Genomic DNA, 12,604 nt, shown 5'->3' on the forward strand with positions numbered 1-12,604 from the left:
GTTCCTGCAAGATGAAGGCAATGAAGCTATAGATTGGCCCGCCCGTTCCCCAGACCTGAATCCGACTGAGCACATCTGGGACATCATGTCTCGCTCATCCACCAATGTCACGTTGCACCACAGACTGTCCAGGAGTTGGCGGATGCTTTAGTCCTGGTCTGGGAGAAGATCCCACCGGAGACCATCCGCAACCACATGAGGAGCATGCCCATGCGTTGTAGGGAGGTCATACAGGAACGTGGAGGCCACACACACAATACTGAGCCTCATTTTGACTTGTTTTAAGGACATTACATCAAAGTTAGATCAGCCTGTAGTGTGTTTTTCCAGTTTCATTTTGGGGGTGACTCTAAATCCAGGCCGCCATTGGTTAATAAGTTTGATTTCCATTGATGATTTTTGTGTGATTTTGTTGTCAGCACATTCAGCTTTGTACAGAACAAAGTATTCAATGAGAATATTTCATTCATTCAGATCTAGGATGTGTTGAGTGTTCCCTTTATTTTTTTGAGCAGTGTATAATCAACCTGGGGCCACGGGCCAGAGTTTGACATGTATGCTCTAGCCAACGGAAAAGTAGCTATATATAATGAATAAGGACAGGACTTGGAGGAGATCAAGCAAACTAAAGCAACAAAACCGGATATGTCAGCACTGCAAATGCACAACAGACCACTGTAAAAATTTTAGAAAAGGTATTTATTTTACAAATCTTCATTGACATGTTAAGAAACAGCATACTTTGTCCGCAACACAGAATATCGCTAAATAACAGTAGCAAACTGCACATGTAATACAAACAGATTTAATGGTAATATACACAGCAGCAAATTACCACGTCATTACCTGCCAACTGCAACGCTCATTCTAGCCTCCACAACATCCTCAAATTCCTTTAAATTACAGTTAATGTGCTGTATAAACAGCTAATCCTCAATAGTTTGATCTGTACCATGCAACAAAGCTACTAGAGAGACCCACCCCCCCCTCCCCAAATTGTCTGAAAAGGAATCTCAGTGGGACCACAACCCTATCATACAGAGAGCAGAGGGGACTTTGTAGGTAATGCTCACACAGTCTGTGGGCTAGAGCCAGTGCTTACACAAACACAATTATGCCTTCCATGGGAGGATGTCATATGAATCGGACAAACCCTCCACCAAGATGATCTCATAATCACCTGCTAACTTGTAGCAGTAAATCTAGCTCTCCGTCTGTGCCCTGAAAGCTGATCTGGTGCATTTACACAAAGATTGGAGGAAAATAGAAGTGTAAAGCAGAAAACAGACAATATACAGTACAGACCAAAAGTTTGGACACACCTTCTCATTTAGGCTGCGTGCCCACGTAGCGTTTTTCAAGCGTATATGCTGCGGAATTTCCGCAGCGTAAACGCTTGTGAAACGCTAGGTAATCCGCACCCCATGGTCCCCAAGGGGATTCCGCAGGTTCAATGCCCATGCTGCGGATTCTTCCGCAGCGTTTATGCTGCGTTCAAAAATCCGCAGCATGTCCATTAATTTTGCGTTTCCGCAAGCGGAATTGCCTTGTGCAATGCATTAAAAAAAACAAGGCAATTCCGCATTTGGAAAACACGCGATAAACGCACGAAAAACGCGCAATAAACGCGTGCAGAATTCCGCATGCGTTTTTCCAGGCGAGGACTTGCAGAAATGAAGCAGAAATTTTCTGCTTCATTTCTGCAACGTGGGCACATAGCCTTAAAGATTTTTCTGTATTTTCATGACTATGAAAATTGTACATTAAGGCTGAGTTCACACGATACGTATTTAATGCGTTTCCGCGGCGTTTTTGCAATTGCGTAAACGCCGCGGAAACGCATGAAAAACGCATGGTAGAAGGGCAGCAATGTTCCCCAATTGAAATCCGCATGTGCTGTGCCCATAATGCGGATTTTTCCGCAGCGTAAACGCTGCGCTCAAAAATCCGCAGCATGTCAATTAATTTTGCGTAAACGCGCCGTTTTCGCCGCCATTGACTTGCATTAGAACGCGCCAATTCCGCAAGACTGCATCTGTACTTGCGTTATTGGCGCGTTCTAATGTGCGGATGGTACCCGAGTGTGGAGAAGAGGAGAGTCTCATCCACACCCAGGTACCATTAAAAAAGCTGTAAAACAAGAATAAAATAAAAAATATATATATACTTACCATCTGTCGGCCCGCGCAGCGCTCCTGCTTGGTTCCCGGCACTTGCAGTAAGTTGAAGGACCTGCGCTGACGTCAGAGTCATGTGACGGGTCAAGTGACGCGGACGTCGGCAGGTCTTTCAATTCAAAGTTGCCGGCAGCCGGGAGAACGGAGTGTCAGCAGGACAGCGCGGGCCATCGGAGGTAAGTATATACACTCGCTCGGGTCACACTATATAAATCCATGCTGTTTGCATGGATTTATATAGTGTGACCTAGTTGTCAAGCACTTTCCAGGTGATGCTAAAATCGCCTGGAAAGCGCTTGTCAATCCACATGCGGAAACGCATGTGAATCCGCATGTATTCCGCAGGAAAAACACATGCACAATCTGCATGCGTTTTTTCTGCCAGGGAGATGCAGAAATGATGCAGAAATTTTCTGCTTCATTTCTGCATCGTGTGCACATACCCTCACACTGAAGGCATCAAAACTATGAATTAATACATGCGGAATTATATACTTAACAAAAAAGTGTGAAACAGCTGAAAATATGTCTTATATTCTAGGTTCTTCAAAGTAGCCACCTTTTGCTTTGATGACTGCTTTGCACACTCTTGGCATTCTCTTGATGAGCTTCAAGAGGTAGTCACCGGAAATGGTCTTCCAACAATCTTGAAGGAGTTCCCAGAGATGCTTAGCACTTGTTGGCCCTTTTGTCTTCACTCTGCGGTCCAGCTCACCCCAAACCATCTCGATTGGGTTCAGGTCTGGTGGTGACTGTGGAGGCCAGGTCATCTGGCGTAGCACCCAAACACTCTCCTTCTTAGTCAAATAGCCCTTACACAGCCTGGAGGTGTGTTTGGGGTCATTGTCCTGTTGAAAAATAAATGATGGTCCAACTAAACGCAAACCGGATGGAATAGCATGCCGCTGCAAGATGCTGTGGTAGCCATGCTGGTTCAGTATGCCTTCAATTTTGAATGAATCCCCAACAGTGTCACCAGCAAAGCACCCCCACACCATCACACCTCCTCCATGCTTCACGGTGGGAACCAGGCATGTAGAGTCCATCCGTTCACCTTTTCTGCGTCGCACAAAGACATGGTGGTTGGAACCAAAGATCTCAAATCTGGACTCATCAGACCAAAGCACAAATTTCCTCTGGTCTAATGTCCATTCCTTGAGTTCTTTAGCCCAAACAAGTCTCTTCTGCTTGTTGCCTGTCCTTAGCAGTGGTTTCCTAGCAGCTATTTTACCATGAAGGCCTGCTACACAACGTCTCCTCTTAACAGTTGTCGTAGAGATGTGTCTGCTGCTAGAACTCTGTGTGGCATTGACCTGATCTCTAATCTGAGCTGCTGTTAACCTGTGATTTCTGAGGCTAGTCACTCGGATAAACTTATCCTCAGAAGCAGAGGTGACTCTTGGTCTTCCTTTCCTGGGGCAGTCCTCATGTGAGCCAGTTTCTTTGTAGCGCTTGATTGTTTTTGCAACTGCACTTGGGGACACTTTCAAAGTTTGCCCAATTTTTCGCACTGACTGACCTTAATTTCTTAAAGTAATGATGGCTACTCGTTTTTCTTTACTTAGAATTTGTATTATGGCAAGAAAAAAGCAGCTAACAGTCTATTCAGTAGGACTATCAGCTGTGTATCCACCTGACTTCTGCACAACACAACTGATGGTCCCAACCCCATTCATAAGGCAAGAAATCCCACTTATTAAACCTGACAGGGCACACCTGTGAAGTGAAAACCATTTCCGGTGACTACCTCTTGAAGCTCATCAAGAGAATGCCAAGAGTGTGCAAAGCAGTCATCAAAGCAAAAGATGGCTACTTTGAAGAACCTAGAATATAAGACATATTTTCAGTTGTTTCACACTTTTTTGTTAAGTATATAATTCCACATGTGTTAATTCATAGTTTTGATGCCTTCAGTGTGAATGTACAATTTTCATAGTCATGGAAATACAGAAAAATCTTTAAATGAGAAGGTGTGTCCAAACTTTTGGTCTGTACTGTATGTTTATTACTGGGGAATTCGGTCAGTAAGACTTTTATATTTGACATTGGCCTTAGCACATATAATAGCCGTCATGATAATCAATATGCTTCACCTGATCGTAATTCTTTTTTTAGCCAATGGGTAAAGGGCATGTCTGTCTCTTCACAACAAGCCTTATCTATAGGTCCTATCAAAGCATATGAACTTTATTACTGTGCACGGCCTTCTCTAGAATCCAGAATGGAGACTGCTTTGTACGACATGTCACAACCAAGTATGACAGCCATCATTTCCACAGAATGGGCATCATGGTTTTCTCTCCAACATGTGACCGCCCACAATAACATGAATAATTGATCACTTACAAATTCAGAAGCCGGATATACATATGATCAGCTGAACACTGGGGAAACTAATTTTCCACTTAGAGGCAGTTTGCTGGACTGTTTAGACGGGGCCGATAATCACAATCACCCAACAGGCCAGATCATACGACCGTATTTTCGGTCCGAATGTTGTCCATGAAGAAAAAAAATGGATAATACTCGGACAATGCTATTCAGAGGAGCAGAGCAGATGAGTGACTTTTTGCACTGACAGAATCTGCATTGGAAAGGAGATTGGGGTGGGGGAGTGGAGAGAGATTAAAAAAAAAAAAATTGCAGCATGCATCAATTTCTCCCATAAATCGGATGAGACTTGGCCATTCAAGTTTTGGGTGCACAAAGAAATAATTTGGGAAAAAAAAAAAAAGGAAGCCATACGGAACCACAGTAAAGCATCTGTTTTTTACAAATACATTGCGATTCTGTAACTTGGGAAACTGTAAATGGTCTTGTACATGATTAATAGCTGCTGCTGTGAAAAATGGATTGTATACGGACTGCACACAGATGACAAGTGAGAAAATAATCGTCCCACTTTTCTGTACAAAACTCTGAATGATTTTTAATACGCTCGCGTGAACCTAACCAACAAATGAGCAAAACACTCATCCACCGAGAGCGAGGATTTTTAAGCACGCTTAAAAAACGGTAGCACATCTTTCAGGGTGAATAGGCGCCGGTAGCACATCTTTCAGGGTGGATAGGCGCCGGTAGCACATCTTTCAGGGTGGATAGGCGCCGGTAGCACATCTTTCAGGGTGGATAGGCGCCGGTAGCACATCTTTCAGGGTGGATAGGCGCCGGTAGCACATCTTTCAGGGTGGATAGGCGCCGGTAGCACATCTTTCAGGGTGGATAGGCGAGAGGCTGCTGTGAACATTGATATTCTATAAAAACAGAACGATTTTATTGAAGCTTCAAAAAAGGATTTAAAGGTGTTTCCAAACTTCTATTTATCACCTGGCACAAGTGTGCTACCAAAATAACAAACAGCATTGACTGACTCCTTGTTACCCTCTATCCGAGAAACAACTCACCACCCTATAACCATATCAGATCATGACTCGGTATCACGGTCCATGAAAATACTCCATCCTACCTAGCACCTTCCCCAGATTTTCAGTCTTGCCTGAAAGCTCAATTGGCAAATTATACAGATGATAATATCCAATGCAAAGAGGATACATCTCTTTTGGGCAACGTCCAAAGCGGTGATGTGGGGCTACATTATAAACTATGTGGCCATGTAGAAAAAAAAAAAAAAGTCAAAAACACCACTTTGAAGCGGTACACGCTGATTTGCTAAAGGCGAAAAAAAAGATAATCCCAGCCCTGAAAATAAATAGCACTGTGAGGAGATAAGACCGCTGTTAAATTCATAATACATCCAGGATCAGGCCCAATGGTATCACTCAGCCATCCAGAATAACTACCACCGTTGGGGTAACAAACTGGGATCCCTATTGGCAGGGGTCACTCGACCACCATTAAACCGTGGTTTTATTTTACAAATACAGGATCCCATAACTAGAGTGTTACATACGGAAGAATCAAAATTATTGAAGTCCTCCAAGATTATTAAAAAAAAAAAAAAAAAAAAAACCTTTATAGAGCTTTTCCTACAGACATCACAGCAATACACATTTCTTGACTCCCTCCCCTTATTGTACTTAAAGAAAGCCATAAAGATTGTCTCGAATGGAATATATCAAAGCAAGAAGTGAGGCAAGACATACGTTCTACCCCAAGCAACAAAATTCCAGACACTGGTGGCCTTTCCAGTGATTATAAAATCCTCTCTCTCGGGGGTCACACCTTATGTTACCTGCTTATTCATCCTCGCTTTCAAACACTCATCATCCATAGACAAAATTTGCAGAATCAAGGACAGTTCTTCTTCCTAAACCAGGTAGAGATCCTACACTTCTCCTCATACCGCCTTATAGCTCTTCTGAATCAAGATTACAAACTTACCAAAGATCCTAGCTACTCGTCTGCAATCAATCCTACCTGATCTTATCAATAAATCCCAGCATGGTTTCCTCAAAAACTGGCAAACAAAAAACACACATATGTAAAGCAATAGCCACAATAGTAAAAGCAACAGACCGCTCATATCCAATAACTATGTGGCTCAATCTAGATGCTGAAAATGCATTTGATCAGGTTGACAATCAATGGAAGCAACACAGACCTCTTCAGGAGGTATTGGACACAGCTGCCCCCTTTTGCCACTCCTATTAGGCTATGTGCCCACGATGCAGAAATGCTCTGGATTTTTCCTGAGCGTTTCTGCATCTCCCTGGCAGAAAAAACGCATGCGGATTGTACATGTGGACTGTACATGCGGATTCTACATGCGTATTGTACATGCGTTTTTCCTACCAGGGACATGCGGAAGTGAAGCGTTCTTCACATGCATTTCAGCATGCGGGTTGACAAGCACTTTCCAAGCAATTTTAGCATCACTTGGAAAGTGCTTGACAACTTGGTCACACTATATAAATCCATGCAACCGGCATAGATTTATATAGTGTGACCCCAAAGAATGTCAAAAAATAAATCTGTACTTACCTTCCGATGGCCCCCGGAGTCTTGCTTCGATCCGTCCTGGCTTGCCGGCAGCTTGCGGTACACTACACTGAAGACCTGCCGTCACATGACTAAATGACATCAGCGCAGGTCCTTCAGTCCACCGCGAGCAGCCGGCAAGCGAAGACAAGGAGACCGGGGGCCATCCGAAGGTAAATATAATATTTATTTTTTATTTTATTCTTTTTTTTTTACAGGTTCTATGGTACCCGGGTCCGGAGGAGAGTCTCCTGTCCTCCACACCCGTGTGCCATCCGCACATTGGAACTCATGGATTCCGCATGTACATATACAGTGATGCGTAATCCATGCGTTCTAATGCAAGTCAATGGCGGCGAAAACGCAGCACTTCCGCAAAATAATTGGTAGTGCTGCGTTTTTTTCCGCAATGATAATCCACAGATTATCATTGGGGAACATGGCAAGCCTTCTACAATGCGTTTTTTTAAGCGTTTCTGCAGCGTTTTTGCCGCTGCGGAAACGCTTAAAAAACGCATCGTGGGCACACAGCTTTATACCTTTTCTCTGATTGTTCCTCACCTGGTTTTGGCTCCCACTCCTGAGAAAAAAAAAAAAAATGATAGAGTACTGACCAAATACTGATAGTGGGGCCGTGGCCTTAGTGTAGTGCGATTAAGGAGATTCCAAACTTGTGTAGGTTTTTTTTGTTTTTTTACTGTAATGGTTATAAGAGATTCAGAACTTTTGTTGCCATTTTCTGAGAACTCCGTAAACTTTTTTATTTTTCTCTCCTTGGACTTGAGTGTGGGCTTGTTTTTGGTTTTTTGCTCAAGTCCATATTGGTACCATTTTGGGGTACGCAGGGTATTTTGATCTTTTTGAATGGCATTTTTGTTATTTTGATAGATTTAAATTTAATGGGGGCGCGGTGATGCCAATTATACTTATTTTAAAAAATTTCTTTAAACTTGAAAAAAGTGGTATGATTTAAACTTATATTTTTTATATTAAGAACTTTTCGCTGTATTTGGTAGTGTATTAGTAAAGTATCAGTATATAGTAAAAATCACAATCGCCTGTGGCTTGGCTCCACAGATGCACCAAAATGTTGGGGATCAGAGCTTTGAGCAGGCTCCCATCTGCCCTGGCAACTCATTGACACCATTCATGGCGATGCAGCAGGGAGGAAAGTTATGTCCGTCAGGACAATTCGCTCAAACGGTCATATATTTAAATACCATTGGCAGTGATTGACAGCGGCATATGAGAGGTTAAACTAAACCTGCAGAATGTAAGCCCGCAAGAACAGGGTCCTCTTCCCTCCATACCGATTTATCATTGTTAGTTTTGCTTACTGTAAGTGATGTCTGTATCTAGTATGTGACCCCTTCTTATGTACAGCGCCATGGACTCAATGGCACTATATAAATAAATAATAAAACAGAAGCAATCAGAGCTAGCTCCAATTTCTCCAGTTAAAGGCTGGTGCCAGCTATATAACTCAGCTAGCTTCGGCCATATATGATGCAGGATTAAACTCCATACACCTATACTTGACTAGTGATGAAAATATGTTACAGGTCATTAAAAGGTTAACCAGCAAGCAATAACTACTGTATAAGATAACATAAATCTCAGCTTGCAGCCCCCCTCACCCACCAAAAAAAAAAAAAAAAAAAATGGAAGAAAAACGCAAGTGACTCACGAGTGCGAGATGGTCAACCTACTCAGTCCCATACAGAAACATATTAGGAAACATTCCATAGTCAAGGTGCTTTTTTTTTTTTTTTTTTCTCTACAATGGACACAGTTTTACATCAGTTACTTAAATACAAACAGCGACTTTACTGCATCATCCGAATATACTCTTTCTCCCTTCCGTTCTATTAGTTTTACTCCTGGCTTAGGTTACAGGGATAAATCGTAGACAGTTGGTGTTGCAGGCTGTTACAATATTGCACGCCAAATTAGTATAAAATAAATAATAGCACATAATGTGTATCTCAGTGCATAAAGATGTGTACCAACAAAAATGCATGGGACACATCATGCACCTCATTTATAAAGCATGTAAATTTGACCTTCATCTATATATTTGACCCATTCTATGGCCGGTTATATTAGCTCTTGCCTATTTTTCTGTAATCTTTAAATCTGCCATATGGTTCCAGAGATAAGGGACTTTTCATTTAGAGAGCCCAATATGCTAATTTCTATAGTCTTTATCAAGGGGGCGATGCTCACAGGGTAATCATGCAGAGCAGCCAAAAGACACCCCCCCCCCCCACAACCCAGAGATTCCTGGTGCCGCACCCCCTTTCTAAAGGTTAAACAACAACATGGTGCTTTGTTAGAGAATGGAGTACTCAGTGGAGCAGCGGGAATAAACGGGCCACTTATGACAGGTCTTCCTTAAGAAAGTTAAATTCCTAAGTCCAAAACGTATAGACAAGCTTTAAAAGGGAACCTGTCATATGAAAAAACACTATTAACCTGCAGATATGGGGTTAATATGATCTGCAAGTTAATAGCATTCTGAAGCAGTGTGGCTGCCACACTGAGTCCCCCGGCTGCTGGAAGGATATGAACTTTATTTCTCCCGCCAGCCTCGGCTTTCAGTCACTGCTCAGTATTGAGCTGCGGCTGTAACCACGCACCAGCACTGACTGACAGCTGTTAGTGCTGATACAACGTAGAGCCGGCTGTCAGTGCCAGGGACGTGGAGTACTGCCGTCGCACACTATCACTGGAAGCCGGAGGAGTAAAGTTAATTTTCTCCCGGCAGACGGGTTCTTGATGCAGCGGCTGCATGGCTTCAAAGAACTGTTAACCTGAAGATCAACCCCATATCTGCAGGTTAATAGTGTCTTTTGAAATGACAGGTTCCCTTTAAAAAACGACCTGTCACATCTCCTAATACCCAAGTACATACTTCCCCATACTTTTAGTAAACCTATTTCCCATGGAATAACAGGTCTGAATCATTTTCTCTCATAACTCTGTTAAAATAATAAAACTATAGTAATAAAACTATGAATAAATTGACAACTAGGTGTTACCATACTGCCCTTTTGAAATGAGTGTGTCCCTACAAGGTCTGACACTGCAATGGTCTGATTGGGCAGTGTTTGTGTGCAGGGACACACCATCAGCCTGACACTCCCAGTTGTCAATTTATTCATCAGTTTCTAGTAGGAACAACAGCACAATGCCTACTTTGAAGAAAGGATGAATTAATACTTGTATTCCTCATGGAATCTTTACTAAAACAATTTCCAGGAGAGCTGACCGATCCTCTTTAAAGGAAGGGGGGGGGGGGTCCAAAGGCCACAAATAGCTGGCACTTGTCTCCACTACAATCATAATAAAATAATCATGGCTTGCTATAGTGGATATAATAGTTAATTAATGCACAAGACGGCCATTAACATAACTCATTTTGTTAATAAATTCAGACTTTTCATGTTTTTTTTTCCTGCATCTACAACACAAGTAAACCGCAAATGTGAAAGGGTTCACAATACCCTGTGCTGTGTATAAACCTGCCTTATGCCAACTTCCCAAATCATGGGTATTAATTCACACAACAGACAATGCATCAGAAGGAAGCCAAAGAGCCCCAGCCCATTCACTGAGAACTAATGCAAGACCCTAGCTGGTGGACCTCCAACTAAAAGCTTTACCAATATGCCAATTGTCATTTGAAAGACCTTAATCCTATCAGAAAACAAAATATTCTACTTCCTTGTGACCTTGCAGTTGAAACAGTTTTAAAACCAAGACATAAAGCATCCCAATTCCAACATATTAGGCCAGCAATGGTAACCGCCAAACTGCACCCCCACATCCACCGGTGGGACAAGACCGACCTGCTAAAGCCTTGGTTTCCACCAGTATATGCATGTAACCCCCCAGATAGCGTGCAAAGCTACTACTATGGGGCCCACCTTCACTATGATCTAAGGCACAGTTGGTGATGACAGAAGGGAAGGTGGAAAATGGCATGTGGTCCCTAAGTTTCACGATGAAGCCCCATGTTTGCAGCTTTATTCCGGCGCTATGACGTCATTATAGTACTAGGACCTCCGACTGCTTCTATGCGACATCAAGCTTTTTTTCCTGATGATGTCACATGTGATGTCATAGTTACCCCTCTGGGCACAATAATTATACACTTATACATGTTCTGAAGAAGGTCATGGTAGAATGGAATCTCACGACAAGTTTTCGAATGACGCCCCATGATCTGGTTATGCCCCTCCAGAACCAGAAATAAGCTGCGTATGGCGGACACATATCTCCCCAACTGTATTGGCCACTTATTGGGCCAGTCAGGTGTAATGGGTGGCCACCAGCTGTCTAATGTGAATGCCCATCTCAGCGAGGCCAGTGCCACACACCATCTGAACAACACAGAGGTGCCCAAATAGATTTCACTTAGCCAGAGGCGCTCCTGTGTATCACGTCGCCATTACGGTTAACCCTTGCGTTCACCACGAAATGGCCAGCACTCATCTTAAGTTGGAGGCAGGAAATCCATCCCCACACGTGTAAATATCACGCAGGGCTCCTTCCTGCAGGTGGAACTGCCTGTGTAATGAGTGATCAAGGGTCAGGACTTCATGTCTGCTTCTTGTGACCTTGTTCAGATCACTATCTCCCAGTGGGCTGCTCAGAGCGGCCGCCTGCAGGAGTCACCACAAGTCCCAGCACTGCAGAAGGCACAGGGGAGGAAGTGCTATCCCCAGCCGGTTAGCCATTAGCGGTGATTAGGAGCAGCACTCACCCAGCAGCAGCAGCTTCAGCTCCCTCCGAGCATCCCTCTTATCTCTGCGGAGCTGTCGCTCGATCTCAGCGTTAATCCTCTGGGACTCCTTCTCCTCCGCAGACAGGCAGCACCCCGCCATCGTCAGCAATCCCTGCAGCGTCCGCTGGAAGTTTAGCTCAGCCTGTGCTCCTGCAAAAGTTCAACGAGAGGAGGGAGGGGAAGCGAACAAAGCCAATGAATCCCTTGTTTCTTCCTTCCTTGCCCTGGGGAAGTTTGCAGTCTCTCCAGTCTCACAGCAGCGGCTCCCTAGCAGGGCTCCCTCCTGCAGGCATGTGTGAGGTGGGAGCCGCGGGGTGCAGGGGAGCTAATGGCAGCTTACAAGGAGCAGATGGCCAGGAGCCCACAAACAGAAAGACACGGAGGGCTGGAGGTGGGGAGTCAGTCAGCGCATAACCACTCCAAGCCTTCTTTTCCTGGAGTAAAGGAGAGGCGGAGAAAAAAGGCGGCACTCTCCTCAGGCTGCCTCCTCCTACCCCCACACCGGGCAGGGCGGCCTGTCCTGTCAGAGTCTGTGCTGCTGCTGCCCCAAACATGTCCTCTGCCAAACCTGGGGGTGACCCGGGGTGCAACTAGCTCCAAGGGTATCACTAACAGCAAGTAACATGTACTCATGGGGGAAAACACAGGGGCCCCAATTCATCATTTGGTTGTTGTTTTTTACCTCACTTTTCTTTTATGT

General features: G+C 44.0%; 1 protein-coding gene across 1 annotated transcript in view; it reads right to left on the reverse strand.

Moving 5' to 3' along the window:
• The window catches only part of LOC141253041 (guanine nucleotide-binding protein subunit alpha-14), a 160,090-nt gene extending 147,716 nt beyond the window's left edge, over positions 1-12,374 (reverse strand). Inside the window, exon 1 of the mRNA XM_073670806.1 lies at positions 11,884-12,374. Coding sequence (XP_073526907.1) covers positions 11,884-12,004 — 121 coding nt within the window. The 5' untranslated portion in view covers positions 12,005-12,374. The remainder of the gene's footprint in view (positions 1-11,883) is intronic.
• Between the last annotated feature and the right edge of the window lie 230 nt (positions 12,375-12,604).

This window comes from Phyllobates terribilis, unplaced genomic scaffold, assembly GCF_046119375.1.
Source record: "Phyllobates terribilis strain yellow unplaced genomic scaffold, ASM4611937v1 Scaffold_1__5_contigs__length_1240528914, whole genome shotgun sequence".
Taxonomy (NCBI): Eukaryota; Metazoa; Chordata; class Amphibia; order Anura; family Dendrobatidae; genus Phyllobates; species Phyllobates terribilis.